We start from the raw sequence: 22354 nt of genomic DNA on the forward strand, positions 1-22354 counted from the left end.
TTAAACTGACTAAATAAAATTGTGAAACATTGAGGGCCATCAGTAATGGTATGACGGTACTTCACGTCATTCGTAGTGGTACCACTTGTACAAGTACAGACAAAATTACTAGCAGTATTTACAGAGATATTTTAGTAGAACAATTAAATGGAAATTATGGTAATTTTTTACCATTAGCTTAGAATTTTCAGAATAATAATGACACAAACCTCAATGAATTGATGCCAAAATATGTGTATTTGATATAACATACTGGATTTAATTTTTAATTTCATCCAAAAATTTCAAGAATTTTAAGAAATTTAAATTATTTTTGACAAGTATGGTGGTTCATTTGATCAACTTGAAATGATGTTAGTAATCATGTAACAGCAGCGTTATGCTAGAACACCTGTCTGACGACATTTCGAACATAACTCAGTCAGGAGAGCAACTCGCACAGAAATACTCCAATTGGCAATAAATTTGAAAATTGGTTTGTTGGGTTATTCTCTGAGGAAATGAGGGTTATCGGTAATATTATTATCGATTCAAATGTATTATATATAAATCATACGATGTTTTCAAACCTAATTGGATAGATTTAAAATGGATGAAAATAACTCGTCAAATTCTGTTGACATGGAATTTTCATATGGAACAGGTTTTGATTCATTGGATATTTTTAAGGAAGAAGATACTTTGAACATTATAAAGGATATGGTGCCTCTGGGTAAGCAATCAAGCATTTCAATGTTTACATTAACTTACATGTACACATTCATATATCAAATAGAAATGCAGAACTTTTTCGAGGATATTGATCAAATGGAATTCTCTGATGAAGCCCTGTCAAATAATTTGTTACACGATTGTAATGTGGACACATTAAATTTCATTGAACCTAATTTATTACTGCAACCGAAAGTGTCTAGTCCAGATTTAGTTAATAATACTGGAAAAAGTTGTACCAACAGTTACAGCTCTTCAGATCCTTTGATGGCTGGCCATTTAAATCATGTCGCTGCTTTACCTTCTCCAAGTCATGCAGTTGAGTTCAATTCGTCGTCTAATAGCTTGCCTTTGGATCAAAAATGGATAATGAGAAATGAACAAAATCCAGTGCGAAGTAATCAAGTTGTCGATAAGCCGAAAGAGTTTTGCAATGTTAATCCTGTAAAAGAAGATAAACCCGATTATTCTAAAAATGACTGTTACAAATCCAATGTCTTGGAAAGTGTTCAGAACCATATACAATCTGTTGAATTCAGAAGTGATGTGTTGAAAAAAGGCATTTATGACAATGAAAAGGTATGTAAAAATTTACTCCAAAAAAGTCAAATAATACAAAGTTGAGAGTATACTTTAGTTTGTGTAGTATTAGCTCATGATTTAATTATATAAGGTTGTGTGGCTACGCTGCTACCTGCAGGAAAACCTTTATATTATCTTTCTGCTAATGTTCTCTTCTGCTACATGATTCAATTTTAGAAGGCGATGTCGATATGAAGCGTGCTTCCTCTTACGAATGAATTGTTTGTTTTCACAATTTCAAAATAATTTGGTTTTTGGTTTTCTCGTGAATTTTCTGTATATATTTTGATGACTGTCTTATTTAAAATCTATTCGCATTCAGTAAACGCTAACCGAGATGTGTCTCGAATCACCTCGTGATCAGCTTTATTCCGACTAGCCCATTTTTGAGTGCGCAAACCGAATCGATAATATTTTGTTTCTGTAGATTGATACCTAATTTGTATGTTCGTTTGAAGTTTGATCTCCATGTGTCAATTAGTGTGTTTGTCAGCAGTTTTTACGATGCAAAAAAATTATCTGGAGATTTTTACCATGGATAAAATTTTAAGAGCCAGTTTACTTGAAATTGTGTGTTTCCAATGGAATCACGGCTACGCAATCGTTGAAAAACCTGATGCACTGTTTTGGATAGTCTACTTTATCACGAACACAAATATCATATTTGAATTCAAGAAGGTCGTGAAGTCAGCGAGAATTCACCACTTCTGTTAGTGATGATAATATCAAATAATTGGCCTCAGAGACGCAACTATTTTGATTAATGCTTTGAGTATGAATCGTGTAAATGCTAGACCCTTGTGCTAATGTGCTGTCGACCGACTCGCGTGTTTGGTTAAGCTTTCGTCGTCGTAAACAAACAGTTCAGTTACAAACACATACTGATCTTCATGTGGAAATCAAATTTCAAATGCACAAAATAAGTTTGTATCAATCTAGGAAAAAAGTTTATATCGATTCGGTTAGCGAGTTTATATCGAAATTATCACGCATAACCAATGCAGTATGAGATGGTGCATTATCGCACTTCTTCGTTCAATAAATTCGGACATAGTAATGAATATTTTTATGTGAAATTTAGCGTAGATGTCACTAACAGCACTACCAACTTACAGAAAAAAAAATTTACTGCAGTTTAATTTTTATCTTAGAATTTTTGACCCATCGCCTTTTTGTGATTTACAGTGTCATAGGCCATGAACAATCTGGACTTTTATGATCCTTAGTGTTGAGGTGGCTCTGTACTCTTTCCGGAAATCATGTTGAAGGGCTACTAGACTCTTACTTCCTTAAATATTTTTTGTACACGTATATTTGAAATATTCTTTACTTCGTTTCTTAGGTTTTTCGTAAGAAATATGTTTAACAAATTTAATACCTGCAGATGTATTCAGATAATAAATGCTTAAAGGAAATTAAATTGCATTCAATTTGCTAGTAAATAATAGCAGAGTAACTTTTTTATTTTCCAAAATATATCGAATAAATTCAGATCGGACCACTATACTATAAAGCTGTCATTTAAACTAACCGTATAAAATCCAAATAAAGATCTTCATTAACTATATTTTCTCTTTATTGCATGACCTTAATTCGACTTGCATATAACGAAACTGGGAATTCCAAGCAAAACGTTTTATATTGGTTGTGAAGGTCATTACAGTTTCGGTGCAGCCGAAGTTCCCGTTTCCTCTTGTTAAAAATAAAAGTTTGTCAACGCCTGAAAAATGTTTCCTCACTTTGGATTGTTGCAAATGTAGTAAATAGATAGATAGACGTGAGATGATGTACACAGCGACCATTGGTCTATTGTGCCCTCTAATCCTTTTAATATTACTTAATTTAGTCCCAAAGCTCTTGTAAGATCTTTAGTGCTCGAAGGGTTAATGGTTTTCACATCATTTTGCTACGGCTGCATAAGTGTTAAATGAGTGAGCCTTCTTCTAGTCGAACCGCAATGCATAATATGTGCGCCGGCGTCTCGGGCTTTAGCTTACGAACACACACGTTTCTTCAGAGCTCAATCCTATCCTCTGCAGACATTTGCGCAGTCTGCAGTGTGCGTTAAAAAATCTTGTTAGTATTCTTAAATTATTCTTGCTAAACAAGATGATATCTTTGAGTGTCTAATTTCGTAATATCCGGGTCTATTCCTTCTGTTTTTTTTGTATGTATCACATCTTTGAGTGTGGCTTTGTTTCTTCATTTATCTTCGATTGATCCAACGATATCTTTTCTCACCGAACTATGCTGAATTTGATATTAAAACTTATCGTCTTCTGAATTTCGTCTCTGCTGTATGTCGGGAGTATAAAATGTTCTTCTGCACCCGAACTTACACCTAGATATAGTATTATATATGTATAAATCACGGTGACGAGAAAAGTTGAAATCCGGTCGACTGTCTGTCCGTGCAAACTGAGATATCTTGATGAAACTTTAGTACAAAAAAATTCGAGTTCGTAGATGGGCGTAATTGGACAACTGCTACGCCCACGAATCTAAGCACTTGATTAAGATATAAAACTATAATTTGGCACAGGGGATCACAGTAGCAAGGGGGATAAAAATTTTTGGAAAGTGGGCGTGGCCCCGCCCATTAATATATTTAATGTGCATATCTCCTAAACCACTAAAGCTACAACAAAATTCGGCAAGCACGAATAGTGTGCAAATTAATGAAATCGGATAAAAACCCCGCTTACTCCCCATATACAAATTTTCCTATAGGTTAGTATGGCAAGGATTTTTAGGGGCCGGTGTAAAAATTAGACAATGGGCGTGGCAATTCTCACTTTTTGGTGAAATCCCTTATCTCGGAACCCAACTGACCGATTTCGACAAAATGTGGAACGTGGCATTCTTTTCATATTCCTATTCACTCTCTTAAAATGAGTGAATTCCACTTGATTCTTTTTTTTCCAGTCCACAAATCACGAAGCAATTAATGTTACTAGATTAAACTTTCAATGAATAATGCCTTTAGTGTATGCCACCTCATGATCAAAAATTGTTCAAATCCAACTAAAACTGTTCAAGACTCTAGGCACCGAATATGTGGACCCCAGTACCTATAGTTGACTTTTGATATAAAATGTTGCTTAATGTGTGATATACATATGTATATAACTGGAATTCCTTCTCTTATAATGATATGTGTGCATTTCAAAAATGGGTTGAATCGGACCAAAACTTCCCTTAGCCCCCATATAATCGACTGGCCGGTAAGTCCTGGGGCTGCAAGTCAAGGATCGTTAGGTGGTTGTACACCATGATAGTGCTACCAATAATCACGTATGGGACGGTGGCCTGGGCCTCAATAGCTTCTTAGACTTCGGTAAAGACTAAACTATGGAAGCTGCAGCGGCTGGCCTGTATCTGCATGACGGGCGCAATGCCCACTTGTCCTACGGCGGCATTTTAGGTTCTGCTACAATAGAACTTATTCCGCTTCATGTGGTTATAAGTCAGGTAGCCAAGCACACTCTTCTGCAAATAACGGCAGAGGGGTGTGGCAAAGGCAAGGTAGTCTCGTCCCAGAGGATGGAAAAGATAAGAGGCAATACACCAATAGCCCTCCTCCCGAAGGACAGCACTACTAAAATAGTTAACTTCGAGAAAAAGTTTAAGGTCACCCTCGGCAACAAGTACGAGTGGAACGACTCCGATCTCGAGCTGATGTTGAGGAATAGCACGTTGAGGTACACGTACATCGATGACTCGAAAATGTCGGAAGGAATCGATGCAGGGATCGTGGACCCATGCACTAAGCTCTCCATACCCATGTAGAGTTCCCGAGCATCTTCCCTGCAGAATTTTTTGCTACAAGTCGGTGTATAGAAATAAACCTTCATCGCAATAAGCGAATAGCTATTCTCAGCGATAATCAAGCATTAAAAGCGATCTCCTCCTGCGAGATCAAATCGCTACTAGTGCAGGAGGGCAGAGAAAGGCTAAGCAGCCTTGCGGAACGAAACCAGGTACACCTAATCTGGGTGCCTGGTCACAAAGGTATAGCCGGTAACGAACTGGCGGATGGGCTCGCCAGATCAGTAGCCTCCACCAAGATGGTAGGATCCGAACCCTTTACTGGGGTAGGTACCCATACCATAAAGGAGCTACTCCGCAAGGAAGAAGGAGTGGACGGGAAAGAGTATTGGCAACAAACGCACGGTATTCGACATGTCGAGTTGCTAATTGGAGGATACAACTTAAGTAGGTTCAAAGTTGTAATTAACCTTCCCCGGAAAAAACTCAGGCTACTGGACGCATGGTTCACTGGCCATTGCAAGCTGAACAGGCATATGTATAACCTAGGCCTATCCTCTTGCGCTATCTGCCGGTTCTGCGACAGGGAGCCTGAACCCCGGAGCATATGCTGAGCGACTGCACAGCAGTCTGTAGACGCAAGATTAAGGCCCTTGGAAACATATTTCCAGATAGGGATCGCCTCACTAGCAACGGGGTATGATTAGTTTTACACTTTAAAGTATTTCCCTGGTTTTGGTTCTTGCAAGTTGCAAGACTATAAAATGTTCGGTTGCACCCGAACTTAGCACTTTCTTACTTGTTTAAATTCAACTTTATTGTATTCTTTCAGGTAAGCCAAGCAAATATAACTATCCAAGATTTGAAGGACATACAATCAGCTCAACATGTTTTGATACAAAGAAATCCAACGATTATGTATGCCACTCCACCTACTTCTTCTGCGTCCTTTGCTGCTGGTCCTCCAATTATATCACAAATACCTGTCATATTTGAACCAACTGTAAACGTTTCTTGCACTCTACCCAAAGTGGGAAACATCTCATCGGTAGAGAATAAAGTGCCAATTAATCGAATTCAACCAAAAAAAAAAGAAGTCAAAAGGTCGGCTCATAATGCTATAGAGCGGCGTTATCGTACTTCAATAAATGACAAAATTTCGGAACTAAAAAATCTTATAATAGGGGAATCTGCAAAACTCAACAAATCGGCAGTTTTGCGCAAGTCAATTGATAAAATACGCGATCTTCAAAAGCAAAATTCTGAGATGCGTGATGAGATACAGAGACTTCAAAATGAGCTTGTAAACCGAAGCAGTTGCAATGTTAAAAATCTACTCAACTCAACAAAGATCAATAAAGTTGATAATAGGAATAAGCCATTAATAACGAATGAGTTCTCACAAAAACAAAGAATTATTACGCCACCATGTAGTGACGAGTCAAATGCCTCACAATCTCCAACACACTCTGATATTTCTTTACCGTGTTCCCCAGTTAACGGGTCTGTTAAAAGCTTTAATTCATATAAAATGAAAAATGTGTCAACTGCTATTCGTGATATGTCACATTCACGATTAACGTTATGCATATTTATGTTGGCTTTTATCACAATAAACCCATTTAAGATATTTCTATACAGACCTACTGATACTATGAGCACTCTCGGAAATTATGGAAGTATTGATGATACTCATCACCGCCGTATTTTAAACTTCAACGATGATAGTAAGTATATAACATTTCATTATTAGATAGATGAATTAGTTTTTTTGATTTTTTTTACTTTTTCGGAGGGTGACTAAGTTAAGAACTAGAGTTCTAAAAATTGAATCATCTTTTAAATTTTTGACATTAAGAATATAATAGAGTTTTGAAAATCTTATCACACTCACCGTTTCACAAAGTCTTTACATTTTATTCATTACTTTGTTTTATGAGTTTGTTCATATTATCAATTCCGTCCGTTAGTAAAATAAGTATTCGCGTCCGATCATGAGAGTGTCCAGAAGTTAGAGTGGTATTTGATCTTGAAACCTAATATAAAACTTGGTTACTGAATTTTTGGGATTTGTATATTGGATGTGTGCGCAAGTAGAAGTTTCCCTGCATACTTTATAAGGTATACAATGTAGAAATAAATGGTCAGAAAATAACCATCGTGGACTTCGATCCCAATCCAAATTCAACATTTTTGAATTTTTTCTTAGCAAACAGCGTCTTTGCTCTGGTCAGTTCAGAACATCAATAATTTCTGCGGTAGGCGAATTTTTCCCATTTTTAACTCTGTGCTTTGGATCATTGTTCTGCATAAAATACCAATTCACAGGCATCGATTCGAACGCGAATAGTTAGAAAAATTAAAAGTCCTTTTTCGTTCAACAACTAAGCATCATCGAGACGCCTTCGTGTAAGTCTACTGGAGACGCTAAACTAAATTTCTCATTTATTTATTTATAATCTCTCAGGAAGATTTAAAATGAAAGAAAGACTTGGAACATAAAAGGCAATGCATGGCACCAAAGGCATTTAGAATCATAAAATATTTCTCGCAGGGCATATTTGGTTTTGCGCTATAGTCTTGCGTGATGTTAATTCGTTGCTGGCTCGACAACGACTTAACGATAGAGCGTAAGCATACGTGTGAAGTTAGTTTGCAAAATTTTGCTATGAAATACCGACCACTGGTCTATTAGCATCTTCCTCCATGGCTTACTGTTTTTCTTTTCACCGAATTAGGTTCATTTTTAAGAATGTTTTTGGTGTTATTCATAATTTCTCCTTTTTACAAAGTACAATTCAAGTTTCTACCCATTTGTTTAATATTTTAATTTTATTTAACAGCTACAGTTAAACAATGTATTTTTTCCACCACTGCCATTTAGTAACGAATATTTGGACAAATAACCTATTTTTTCAATAATTACTTGTATTATCTTGTAGATTTTATTATTTACTACGATACATTTATGTATTTCTTATTTATTTACACAGATACAAATAATGATTTTATTTGGAAAATCTTTTGGGGCCCTTTATTCTTGTGGTTTGTTAACTTGATGGTCATGTTGGTCTGCTTCGTAAAACTGATTGGTTTTGTAAATCCATTAGGAAATACAACTGCTGTCGAATTCAAAACACGAAAGGAGTGTGGAGATAAACTTTTCGAAAAGGTATAATATGAAAATAAAAAATTTGTATACAATCTGATCAAATTTGACCCGGGCGAGACACTATTTTTTCACGTATTTTAATACAAATCTTTATTATTGGCTTCAAAGTAGGGTCTTCAGCAGTACAAGTATGCCAATTATTAATAAAATTTTCCGTATACTTGTTATAATATTTGGCTGGGATAACTTTCAGTGCCTTCAGCAAATTTTTGTTTTTTTCTTAAAGCATTTTTCGATGTTCTATCATTAAAAGAGATGAGACGAATCTTCGATAACATCACGACCTTAACTAGACGCTTAATGTCACTCAAATACTTGTGCGTTTGTAGATTCCTCAAAACAAAATTTCAATCAAACCTCTTATTTAATTTTAATTGCAATTAATTTTAATATTCACATACGTACGTACTAATTGACATATGGAACATGCGAACGAACATGCAAAATATGTACCAATTTAGGAAAAAATTATCAAATATTTTCGCGCATAGATTAAATACACCAGTCCGAGTCAAATTTGATCATATGATAATAACATTTCTCTCAATTAGGGCTATATGGAAGATGCTTACTTGGAGTATATATCTTGCTTGAAAAGCCTTGGAGTAACGTTGCCGACATCCACTTTTGACTTTATTATATTGACAACCTGGCAATTTATTCGTATATTTATTGGTCATCTAAAGATTAACTGCAAATATACAAAATCTGTCTCAAGATTACGCAACGATGAGGACAGTCATTCAAATACTAGAACAGCGAGGAATTTGGCCATTTTCTTCAACAGGCTGAATCAGTTGCATTTAACAACTGAAAACAACCCCAAGCATAGCCTGACATTATCATTATATGCATTAGATATGGCCCAATTATCTCAAGACACCCTCACAAATGAAGAATTGGTCGATATTTACTTAATAACGACTTTAATGGTAAAACAAAACTATCCTAGATCATTGAAGTTATTTGTACGATATTGCATTAAAAAGGGGAAACAAGAGTGGTTTAAGTCTGCAGGAAAGTCGAGTCAATATAAGTGGATATTTACTCCATTCGGAACACAATTTTTAATTGATCATGAATTTGATTTAAACAACAATTTACAATCAAATAATATGTTTATACAATTGTCGAACAGTGCGAATCCTCTAACATACTTATTAAAGGTATAACATTAAGATTGTTTGACTTTTCCACTTCTGGTTGATATACCTTTTTCTACTATTTATAGAATTATCAAGAATATTTGCTTCATCAAGCTATTCAATGTCTGGTTGGATCCATCCAAATTTCTGATAAAAAAAGAACAAATCTTAAGGCATATGATATAGGAGATAACACTGTGGCTAGTAATGCACTGACTTTTGTTTCTTTGCTGCGTGATTCCATTTCTGCTGATTGCAGCAATGAAAAAATTGAGTGGTGGGTTAACATTCTTGAAGTTTCTGTTTATTGGTTATTAGGTGAAGATGAAAAAGCCGAAAAATCATATCAACGTGCCAGACTTTTACCGAAGGAACTTGAGACAAGCAACGACAAACTGCCACAAGCTTTACACTTGGCATTGGAAGCAAAATTTTTATCACTACAGTAAGTAAAAACAAGAATACTGAATGAATACTTCCTATAAGCAAAAGTGTTATCAAATTTATATCATTATATTTAAATTCATGAGGCAAGTACAGACGATAAGTCTAAATAAACATAAAAGTCGTAATAAAGAGCTGTTATGGGGCACACTTACTAAAATAGCGATAAAATTAAATTTATATAACATATGCCAAGAAATTCCGTGAATACAAAAAACTAATTAACAATAATTCGTTGACTATTTATTATCAAAATGTTAGAGGTCTTAATACAAAACTTACTGATTTGTATTTAAACAGCATTCATTGTAACTTTAAAATCATTGCTTTCACAGAGACTTGGCTAAAGCCTCATATTTTTTATAATGAAATATTTAACAGCGAATTCGAAGTCTACAGATATGACCGTCTGAACAGAAAAGGGGGTAGTGTCTTGTTTGCTGTTCCTTCTTCAATTCCATCTGAAGAAGTCGATGTTCCGCATGCAGACTTCATAGAATTTAAGTGCATTCGTATTTGCGCTAATAGTGGCCATATCTACTTAACTTTATGTTGTTGTTGTTGTTGTTGTTGTTGTAACGGCAGAATTCTGCCGAGTTGACAGTCCTTGGCCGGATAAAAATCCGGGTCCGTTCCGGTTCCGTTCCCACGACTTTATCTTATATACCGCCTCACTCGGATATATCTGTTTATATGCAGCATGATGGATTTCAATTTACCTTGCGTATCATGGAAATCTATTGATGATCAGACCATTCCTATTAGTATTATTAGCTTATGTTTTAACGAGTTCTTAGATGAATTGTTGAGGTTGTGTCTTATCCAAATTAATTTAATTTCGAACGAGTTTTGTTAGTTCTTAGATCTAGTTTATGTTGATAACACTTCAATGTTCTCCGTTGTTCGATGTGATCCTTTGTTTCATCGAGCGGACCCGTATCATCCTGCTTTGAAAATTAACATCGAAAATATAGCCAACTTTGCTCATAATAATACACAAGACCTTTGTTTTCGGTTCAACTTTGCGAAAGCTAATTTTAGGAAGATTAATTATGAACTTTCTAAAGTAACTTGGCCTGATTACAATGGCAATATTGAATTTACTGCTTCCCACTTTAATGAAATTATTTTAAACTTATTTGAAAAATATGGTTCGAAGTGTGTTGTTACTCAAAAAAATGAGTTCTAATTTATGGTTTTCGAAAGAATTATGTAAATTAAAAAATAGAAAATCTCGTCCTTTTAAACTTTTTAAAAAAACTGGTTTAGTTGCTGACTATTCAAAATAATCTAAATTGCGTCGACAATTGCTGAATTTAACAAAATATGTTATAATAATTATATTATATAAATAAAATAAAAAATAATATAATATTATACGTAATCCAAAATTGTTCAATGGTTTCGTAAACTCCAAACGCAGGGTTTCTAATTTTCCGTCTGCTATGAAATATTGACAATCACACCATTTCTAATATGTTCGCTGAATTCTTCATGTTCAATTACTCTCCAAAAAATGTTCCGCATCAGCACAAGTTGTGTCCGATTTCTGTCGTTAATGTACCTACTATTTCCGAAGCAGATGTCTTATATCAGTTAAATATGTTAGAACAATCATACAATTATGGCCCAGATATGATTTCCTCATGCTTTCTTAAGAAATGTGCCAAATATATATACCAAAGCCCTAACAAAATTATTTAATTCATCTCTTATGCAAGGNTCGTTATAACTTAAGAACTAGTAAGAATATAATAATAAAAGGAATGAAGGATTAAAAACATATGATAGCGTTGCCTTTAGGAGTTAGGTAGAGTTATATTTTAGGAGCGCTGCGCCGAAGATTTAACGCCGTAATGATCATTCGAGGTTGCCACATATATATACCAAGCCCTAACAAAACTAATTAATTCATCTCTTATACAAGGCTTATTTCCATCCATATGGAAAAAGTCATTTATAATTCCTTTACATAAGAGTGGATTTGGGTCATCAATTGAGAACTATAGGGGAATAGCAAAGTTGTCTGCAATACCTAAACTTTTTGAAGCAATTAAAACAGACAACATAGCCTTCCGGATCTCTCCACTAATTTGCATGATTCTCGTAAAGGGAAATCTACAATAACTAATTTGCTTGAATTTGTATCACATGTATCAACGGGCTTTAGGGAGAATAAGAACACTGATGTTATATACACAGATTTTAGTAAAGCTTTTGATAAAGTATCCCATTCAATTCTTTTGAATAAACTTGATCTTCTTGATTTTCAACCAATATTGCTTCTTATCTTAGTAAAAGGATTCAACAAATCATATCTAACGATACTTTTTCTGACATAGTGAATGTTCCTTCAGGCGTTCCTCAAGGTAGTCTTCTTGGCCCAATTCTGTTCTTGTTATTTATTAATGACATATCATCTGTTGTTAAGTTTCCAAAAGTTTTATTATATGCTGACTATGTAAACGTATACTTATTTCATACAGCGAAAGATGTCAGTTGCAAACAGACTTAAACAACCTAGTTTCTAGGTGTGWTAGAAATGACATGCCATTGAATCTTGAAAAATGTAAAAGGATGTGTTTTTCACGTAGACCCTACTTTATACGCAGTATAAAACTTTAGGTTGGAGCAAGAATGCAGTTTTGTTGATCTAGTAGTAACGCCAAACTCAACTTTAATCTTCACGCATCTTGCACGGCTTTTAAAGTTAAAGGCGCTCTTAGTTTTGTTAATCGTTGGTCTAAAGAATTTAGAGATCCACTTACCACGAAAATTCTTTTTACATCTCTGGTGAGCCCTATATTAGAGTATGCATCTGTGGTTTGGAATCCTAGTTACCAAGTCCATTCGGATAAGTTAGAGTCCGTACAAAAACAATTTTTACTTTTTGCTTTAAATCATTTGCATTGGGATCGCAGTTTAAATCTTCCCTCTTACACTTATCGTTTAAAACTTATAAATCTCTCGACACTCGCTAGTCGTAGGGTGCTTGGTATAATATTTCTTGTATTTAGCAAATCTCTTTTATCTGATATTAATTTTAAAGTTCCCGCTCGCTGTACCACGTAGTTTAGAACCTTACTTTTAAAACTTTCTAGAACAAATTTTGAGCTAAACGAACCATTCCATTCATTATGTCATGATTTCAATTCTCATTCCAGCTCATTTGATCTAACAGACTCACTCTACTCTTAACAAGTAACAGTTAAAAATAAACTTTAAACTATAAACTTTAATTCTTAATTTTGGCTGTTGAAATTTTTGTTTCTGTGGCTGAGCAGTTTAAGATCGCAACGCTTAAAATTCTCTTACCTTTTATGACTCGGCTATTTCCGCTCGTTCGCGGATTGCGCCATTCGCGTCGGTTGGGCGGGAGGAGGGTAATCGTTGGTTACTATTATTATTATAATCGCTTTCTCAAAATTACGTTTATCGAACTGTCTGCGGTTGTAACTTAAAGATAAATGGTCCGGTCGCCTGGATTTTTTCTATTTATTTTGTATGTATAGTATATGTTTCTCTACACAACGATTGACCGCTTCGAAATTTTTTCGAAGCCGCCGGTTTATTTATTTAAATTTTGAAACGATTTATATGTACAGTAGTTTTCTTAAATACAAATCCAACATTCAAAATTCTTTAGGAAATCTCCACAGCTAAGTCTCTAAATATATCATMATCGGCAGACGCTAGCTTAATTTGCAAGATCGCAATTAAAAAATTTTTTGGCATATACTATATATATAACTGATTGATAAAAAGGCGGTTAATTAATATTTTAAAATTTAAGTTAATTTTAAAATTTGAGTTAATTTTAAAAGTAAAGAGAATCGGCATAAATGGCCGACGTCTATTAGTCGGCCAGCGTTATGCTGTGCTTAAATTGTGGTGTTGTTTACAAAAAGATTCCTTATTTTGCAGGTATAGTGGAGGCTTCTACAAGCGTGGTTCTCAAAGTATAATAGATATCTGCAATCGATCCAGTAACTGTCTTCAAGAATCTTTAACATTTAATAAAATTACAAGTGTGAAAAAAATTAAATTGGTAAGTTTTAATATCATATATCTTGCTAAAAATAAATAATTTAATACTTACCTAAGAACTACCGCTTCTAAGATTTAATATGAACACGATTCCACGTTAGCTATAGTGGTATAGGTAGTGAACTTCGTACGTTTTTCACTATCTTTTGAATTTTTATATCTCAGAAACTGTTATTCTTAGGCAAAACCTAATTTTTTACAGTTAATTTTACGATCTACAATTTTCGTATTTTCTAGTATGTTACTTTTAATCACGTTTTCAACATATTCATTAACTTCTAGCTAGTTGTAAATTTAAACAACTTCACCTTCATTTTCTGTTTTACCGGACTGTTATGAACTCAAATCAGACAGTATATATATGTATTTAAAAAAAAAATTAAAACAAGCTTGTGATAACGTTCTTTATATCAAATTAGAATTCTCATATGATATTCCGTATCGAACAAACTACACTAGCTATTTGATGCCACTGACAGCGCCAATGGAACCATGCGTATGTGTATACTCCCAACCCATGTCAAAATGTGTTTCACTTCTGGGAAGTTTAATATTTTCTAAAAACAACTAAAAACCAGCGATTTTTAAGGCGAAGTTTTGTAAGGGATCATAAAAACTTGTTTGCCAGTTTTTGAGATAATAAATGAATGAAATTTAATATTTAGGTGCATCTTTTATATTTTATTTATCATCTTTCGGAATCGGTTTTCGGGCTACTATATCACACATGGGAGATAAAACAATCAAAAACTCAGACTTGAAAAATTAGTCTCTTAGGCAAAGTTGTTCAGAATAATAAGTAGATCATTTTCCGCATACGCGCTTTTATAGAATAAATCAGCTCGCTTTACTATGGATTCTGTGATTTTTTGTACAAAATTACAATTTTGTTTCTTATTTTGGATATTATTTATAGCACTTTATAGAATTTAAGTAACTCCATTTTATGGCCGCGGCAATAATGCGATTTCGAACATATGTAAATTACCAATTACCATGTACCAATTTTCAACGAGATATCACAATTTTTACTGAGAATATCGCTAAAGACGGAAGTAGAGACAGACAGTCCCTCGGAATTAAACTCGTGTCATTATGATCATTTGGAAATAACTCTAAAACTTTCTTTTATTTAGTTTTAGGTATTACAATACTATAAAATTACTCAACAAATCTGAAGGAAAATGTATGACTGATGTGTTAACAGGTGTGTGAGGTAATTGAGGTGATCTTATCACGAATTAGAATTCAGAAACTTTCCATTAGCTATTAGCTACTTTTGCCATTATAATAATTAGTGGTGTAGCATGCAAATTCTTATTATCATTTTCGGGTTTTAGCAACTTAAAATGACCGAAAAATGGCCTTTAAGATCACAGTCGTAAAATGACAGTAAAGTAGTGTAATTCAGTTTTTATACCCTGAACAGGGTATATTAAGTTTGTCACGAAGTTTGTAACACCCAGAAGGAAGGGTCGGAGACCCTATAAAGTATATATATAAATGATCAATATGTTGATCTGAGTCGATTTAGCCTAGTCCCTCAGTTTTTAAGATATCGTTTTGAAATTTTGCAAACGTCATTTTCTCTTCAAGAAGCTTCTCATTTGTCAGAACTGCCGATATCGGACCACTATATCATATAGCTGCCATACAAACTGAACGATCGGAATCAAGTTCTTGTATAGAAAACTTTCACAAAAGTTGACACAGGTTATTTTCTAAATCAACAATCTAATCTCCGAAGAAATTGTTCAGATCGGTTAACTATAGCTGCCGTACAAAGTGAATGATCGGAATCAAGTTCTTGTATGGAAAACTTCCTCATTTGACGATATATCTTCACGAAATTGGGTATGAGGTATTGTTTATAGAAATAATGTAATATCAGAAGAAATTGTTCAGATCGGCTCACTATAGCATATAGCTGCCATACAAACCGAACGATCGGAGTCAAGGGCTTATATGGAAAAGTTTCGCATTTGACGTCGTATCGTCACGAAATTTGCCATGGATTACAACTTAAGGTAACAATATAATCTCCAAAAAAAGTGTTCATAACGGATTACTATAGCATATAGCTTCCATACAAACTGAACACATAGTTATTAACAGAAATGCACCTGTGAGGGGTATTTAGCTTCGGTGGAACCGATTTTAACGTTTTTATCTTGTTTTTAATCAAGTTTACTTATCATAATGCTATAATATTTTGACCACAATTGATTAACTATATACCTTCATTTTTATTACAGTTATTTCAATTGCTAACTTGTGATTGGGTGCTTGAAACAAGAACCCAGCTTTGGGAGACGGAATACATGAACGCTGATCAAATTCTGTGCAAACAAGTTCCCAGCGATTATTTGGAGAAATTTCAAAAGGATCTTAACTCGATGCGTTATGTCATAGAAGATTTGCATGTAAGTTTTAATACTTAACTTCGTAGCAGTGTGGCCAAAAAGACACAGATTAATCCAATCATTACTGGTGATGGTTTGAATTGGTTAGGAGATTTATCCATGCGTAATCCATGGATTATATGAATATTTTTCGATTTTTGAGATATAAGTCACGAAATATCTCACTTAAAAATCTTAGATAAAAAGCAATTGGAGTGCCATAACTTTTTAATGCGGCTAATATCTCCAACCTACAGCATATATCTTTCAGGATCAATGTCGTAATCTGTATCCAACCAGCAGCATGCCACATTAACCATGCGCTGGCAAACTTATCAATCGCGCTTGTGGATAACGTTGATACATTCCGTCTAAGCTAAAACTAGTATTTCTGTGATCAGATAGGCGGCGGTCATTAAGAACCCAAAATTCTGTGATCACGTGTGGAGGGGTAAAGAACCTCCCTCCTATCTGGAAGCGGAAAGTTTCATCTAAATACTGGTTCTCCTTTGCTTGTAGTCGTTGTGCGGCACGTTAGCCAATCAACGCATTTGGATGACGGATCGATCGCCAATGGAAAATGAAAGGGAAAGTAATTTACGGGCGATATGCGGTCGGAAAGAGGAAGAGTAGGGGAGAGTTTGAATTTTTAAGAGTTAAAAAAGGTTCATCTCAGTTTCCGACAAAACTGAGTCATATGGAAAAGAGATTTTTTACCACATTAGCGTACAGTCAATTAATACCAGCTTACATTTATTTATTACACAGACTTAATGGTATAATATGATATTAATAAAACACAACAAATATATCGTATATATATTTATTTTTAGATTGGTCATCAACGAATTTACCTGTATGAAGCTGTATGCCGTCTTATGGCCGGAGTAGCACCTGGACCTACACAACAACTTTTGGATCGCAGTTTGAGGAATAGAACTCTTAGATCATCCGTTATATGTGGAGGAAAAGATAAAAGCAATAACTGTGTAGGATTTCAACGTGAAAGAGCGACAGCACTTTATATTGCATGTAAGTATTTACCAAATGCGTTAATTTGTTCGCCGGGAGAACGAGTTGGAATGTTAGCTGAAGCTGCCAAAACTCTGGAAAAGCTTGGCGACAAGCGAAAACTAAATGATTGTTATAAGTTAATTAAATTTTTTGATAATAGCATCGATGTAATCGATTAAATTAAAATAAGTTAAGTCGCAAATATATTAGTATTGCTGTTTTTGTAGATATAAAGGTCTAAATTCATCTATTTTATTTACTAATATTAGGTAAGTATAAGCAGACACTAGTAGCTTATATTTATTTAACATGAAACATTGAAAACCTTACTGAGATGAGCTATAACAAATGTTGATTTGAGCCATCAATAGGTTGCCAAATTTCAATTTTACAAGATTATCTTCTCAACCGGTTTTGTTAAAGGCGGAAGGTTGGATAAAACGATTTATTCTTGTTTTTTTTTTTTTTTTACAAGTCTCCTCGGAGACATTATTTCACATTTAAGAATGGGAGTGTGATGATGTAATATTATTCATATTCCATCGACGCTAAACCACATTGTGGTCAAAACTTATAAAATGTCATAAAGAATGACTAATATTCGTAGAAGCTTGTAAACCGCCAAAAAAGTGTATTTTTTAATATGTGTGGGGTGTTCTTCCTCGCCTGGAATAGGCCCCCTGAAGATGTAAGTAAACTCCATAAAAAAATGTGGAAAGTTAGTGAATGCGAAAGTAAAAAAGAAGTTTGCCTGGTACTCGATCCCGCAAAAGCCCCATGGACGTAATTACTATCAGAGGATTTTCTACCAAATAAAAAGTTTAAAATATTAGAAATTATTTTGACCTTTCAAAAATCTCAACTATATAGTCAAAATTCATTAAATTTGGGGCTTAGACCAATTACACACATATTCCCCGCAAAACCCCAATAAGTCAAAGAAAACGTCCATTTAATTTGAATTTTCTAACAATTAATGGCCATAAAAATTACACACTCATTAAAGGAACCACAGTCGTGGAAACTAACACAAGCATACAGTGAAGCTAACATGTCTTTTACGTAAGAACGAAGCATTTAATACGCTTCGGTTAAAATTGTCAATTCAATTGTACCTTAAGAAATTCATTTTAACCATTTTAACTTACATAAATCTATAGACGTGCTTTTGGGAACTAACCGTTGGTTCAACAGATAGGTGGATAAAATGTCATAGTCTCAACTTTCAACGCTAAATCCTCCTAAATTGGAAATTTTTGTCAACCAAAACTTGATCAATCTTCTAAAATTTTATTATTATTAAAAATTAAAAAAATATATATTTTAGATATTTTAACACAATCCACTATGTTGCACTGGTACGGATGTATGTCCGACATCGTTCTTTGAAGGCTTTCAATGACCTCTGATTTACAATGTCTTCCACGTTAACTTCAGATTGTAAAAGACGAAGCTGAAATTAAATGAAAAAATAATATATATATATAAAATAGGTTAAAACATATTCAATACAGTTCAAGCTTTAAACACTAAATACGGAAGTGTTAAAAAATAATGCATAAATAATACCACACTTACTCGATATACTAGTTTTTGCGTGCATATTAATGATCACTTTCTTATTGAGCATAACTGAGGAGTTAATTCACCTTTTCACTCTCAATGCGATTCGGTTATTCGTAAGAACCTTAGAACTTAATAATGACTATTGACATAAAATAGGCCTAGCCCTGATGTGAAGTTTGATTAAAAGCGCGAAAGCATTCTTGGTACGCAAATGCTAGCAATCGTCAGAAGGATGTATACTATGGTCGTGCAGTTAATTAGCAAGTGTTCTGGAGTTCTATGCAGCAGAACCGGCAATTTGCACCAAAAACTTGGTCCATATTATATAATATAACTGTTTCTTGAGCTTAGAATGTAAGTGTAGAATGCGACAAATAGCAGGAGTTTGACCCTGGGGAAGTTGATAACATATTTAATCCTGCTAAGGTTGTAACCACCCATTAGCAACTTGGCATGGCGCATACCTCAGAGTTGTTGCCGGAAGGCATTTCCCTGTTTGATCCTCCTTACGTAGCAGCTCCTATATGAAGAGTTTAAAGGATTGTGGTCCTACCATGTTGGAAGATGCTGCAGATTATGCTGGAAGTTACAATCTAACAAAGTTTAAATAATTATAATTCTTCTTAGAGGCAAATTGTAACCATTATTGGAATTTACCACTGGACATTGGAGGCTTTAGAAACATACTTTTAACATTAGTATAGCCTCTTGTGTAAACTGCCGGTTCTGTGACATGATGAGGGAAACAACAGACCGCACATAGTTTTTGATTGCGCAACAATTTGTAGAAACAAGGAAAGAGCTCCGGATTTATAGTTCAGGTGTTGAGAGAGTCATATTGAGAGTTGAGAGGTGTCATATTCTCCTTCCTTTAACACCTCACTATTAATTATTACTAACCTTACGCTGCTCCGATTTGAATTTCTTATCAATGTCGACATCATCGCGGTTATTTTCACGTAACTCACGCAATTTTTTTAACGATTCCGCAGATGAAAGTATACAATCATTAATTTTTTTCTCCCGCGACTTGTGGATCTGTTGAAGCTGGTTAAATAGGTTCGAACACACTTTTTCGGAATTAACCTGACCTTTAAAAGATTCAGTTGGCAGTGATGTGTTTAGCATATATATTATATTGTCGTCTAACGCCCGCATTTGTTTTATGCTTTCCTTTAAGTACATTTTATTAATGAAATAGGCATTATATATACTTGTAAATAAATTACCTGGAACTCCAAAAAGTCCTCGCACTGCCCTCCTGCTGACATTTTTAATCAAAATGAAACGATTCCCATTACGGGGCATCTCCGCTGATAAGAGTCGTTGACAAGATAACATTATTGCTCTCACTATAGCCAATGCAGGATATTTATTGCGTAAGCTTAATATAACGTGTTTGTATTCTGTAAAGTTTTCAGCAAGCATATTAGGGGTATTCTCTTGATCTTGAAAAATCCTTGCACGGTGCACCAATTGCATATATTTCCTCTTGGCGCAAACACACGCAGAAAATTATTTGCAATGGCTGTAAAATATGTCCGACCAAAACCCATGCTTATTTTCGTGCAATGACACGTAAAAGAATAATTGCAACCCCTGCCCTGTGCTAGCTGTCATTTTACGTAAACACATAGTTTGACGTTAAATTGTTGAGGAAGCTAAATTTAAATTATAAAGATTTAAATTATAAAGATTTGTTACAGTTTTTTTTTGTTAAGAATGAATGCAGAAGCTGCACCAATTCCCAATAGCCATACATAATAGTCATTTACAATAAATTAACCGAATCAGCCGTTGATATATTTCGGTATAGGATTTTTCAATATGCAATCTTGCATCACCAAGTGAATTCCACTATTGTAGCAAACACGAATGTTAGAACAAAACGATATATTGTCAGTAGTATCTCGGTAGGGAAATTCGTAGTTTCCACAATGTTCGAGTGGCGATGTTTTGGTAATTTCGTAACAACGGGGACACTGTTTGAATTAGTGTTAAGGGTATTTTCCAGCTCTCAAGAAATGTACAAACTTCATATAAAGAAACGTTTAAGAAATGGTCTGCGGTTAATTTACTTGTGCTAGTACGCAACCCTAAATAAAACTAAAAGTAACTTTTAATAAATATTTATTTAAATATTATATTATTTAAATATTTATTTTAATTTATTTTAAATTGCGAGTATGGCAACGCTATCTACAATTTTTTCTTGCAGGAAACTCAAAGTAATCGTTATATTCTTCCTTAATTAGTTAAAATCATTATTATGAAGTAAGTTTATTTTGAAATGTTATTTAAAACTTACCGATCATCAACAACATTCCTTAAACCGCAACGAATTGTTACTACACACATAAATATTACACACAAATTTTAATTTCTTTGTTTATTCTTTTTTGCTCTTCTAATGTGGATCATTCACAATGCGTAACTAGCTGTCAAAATTATTTGAAGAAATAATGTTGTTGTTTTTGAGCAATTACTTGAGAGCTATAAGAAATAAATTCCAATCACGAGTAATAACCGTTAAGTTGTTTCAGTAAGAAATGACGATAAATTCATAGACATTACATTGGGAGTTTTATTTAACAATTTAGTGATCGAACTCAAGAGTAAGTTACAAGGTAGACGATCGAGAAACCCGTAAAAATTAGTGTCAGAAGTGCGATTATCTAATAAATACAAAAAAGCAAGCAAATTACAATAACGGCACCGTGGCCATGGAAGCGGAAAACATTAGAACATGTTTTTCAATTGGAATTAGATGAAGAAACGACGAAGATAGAAATAATGGAAGATACTCAATGCTCATCAAGCCTTATGGACGTGGACATGTTTTTGGCTACAATATCGCAGATGTCAACGCAAATAAGATAGTTTATGGCCTCATTATAAACATGGTTCTCAATTCGAAGAGCAGTTCGCAGGCCAAGATGCACGTACAGCGCACAGGTTGAAAGAGCACAGGTTGAAAGAGCAGGATGAACGGACATCACAGAAAACTTCACAAATAACAGAGGTGTTCTCACAGATTTCGGAAGAGGGAGACAACTAAAGTGGATGAATTGCTCAGCTGTTCACGACTTCTGGTCTTAGACCAAGTCTCCTATGAGTAGTCGTCTGAATTAAAACTAAAGTGAGAAGGCGAATTATCCCTCCTAAGGGTTGTGCGCTGGGCTTGGGACCTGCCACGTAAAAAACGCCCCCAATGAAACGTAAAAAACATCTTCGGAAGAGAACCCGCCTTTTTGATGACGACCATGGCAAACGCATTAAGGATAACGGCATGCACCTGGAATATATATATATGGGTTGAGGCTGATCGACTTCGCCAGGGCCCGAAATATGGTTATCTGTGATACCAGATTCCAGTATAAAAAAATACATCAAGCCACCTGACTGTCTTCGGATTGAAAACGGAAACGGAAGACACGTCTCCAGTGTTCTAGATGTGCGTACGCTCCGAGGTCTTAACATCGACTCGGACCACTACCTTGTTG

General features: G+C 34.6%; 2 protein-coding genes across 2 annotated transcripts; one reads left to right on the forward strand and one right to left on the reverse strand.

Moving 5' to 3' along the window:
• The first annotated feature begins 553 nt into the window (after positions 1-553).
• On the forward strand, positions 554-17485 carry LOC108969311 (sterol regulatory element-binding protein 2). Its single transcript, XM_018933944.1, has 9 exons — positions 554-712; positions 776-1290; positions 5894-6788; positions 8055-8233; positions 8785-9399; positions 9465-9823; positions 13747-13870; positions 16125-16292; positions 17105-17485. The coding sequence occupies exons 1-9, from the start codon at positions 589-591 to the stop codon at positions 17462-17464; spliced, it is 3339 nt and encodes a 1112-aa protein (XP_018789489.1). The 5' UTR covers positions 554-588; the 3' UTR covers positions 17465-17485.
• Positions 17486-18555: 1070 nt separating this feature from the next.
• Positions 18556-20170, reverse strand: LOC108969299 (coiled-coil domain-containing protein 58). Its single transcript, XM_018933929.1, has 3 exons — positions 20081-20170; positions 19752-20024; positions 18556-18738 (listed from the first exon to the last, which is right to left on the reverse strand). The coding sequence occupies exons 1-3, from the start codon at positions 20120-20122 to the stop codon at positions 18631-18633; spliced, it is 423 nt and encodes a 140-aa protein (XP_018789474.1). The 5' UTR covers positions 20123-20170; the 3' UTR covers positions 18556-18630.
• Between the last annotated feature and the right edge of the window lie 2184 nt (positions 20171-22354).

The sequence above is a fragment of the Bactrocera latifrons genome, unplaced genomic scaffold, assembly GCF_001853355.1.
Source record: "Bactrocera latifrons isolate USDA-ARS-PBARC rearing strain unplaced genomic scaffold, ASM185335v1 scaffold_248, whole genome shotgun sequence".
Classification (NCBI taxonomy): domain Eukaryota; kingdom Metazoa; phylum Arthropoda; class Insecta; order Diptera; family Tephritidae; genus Bactrocera; species Bactrocera latifrons.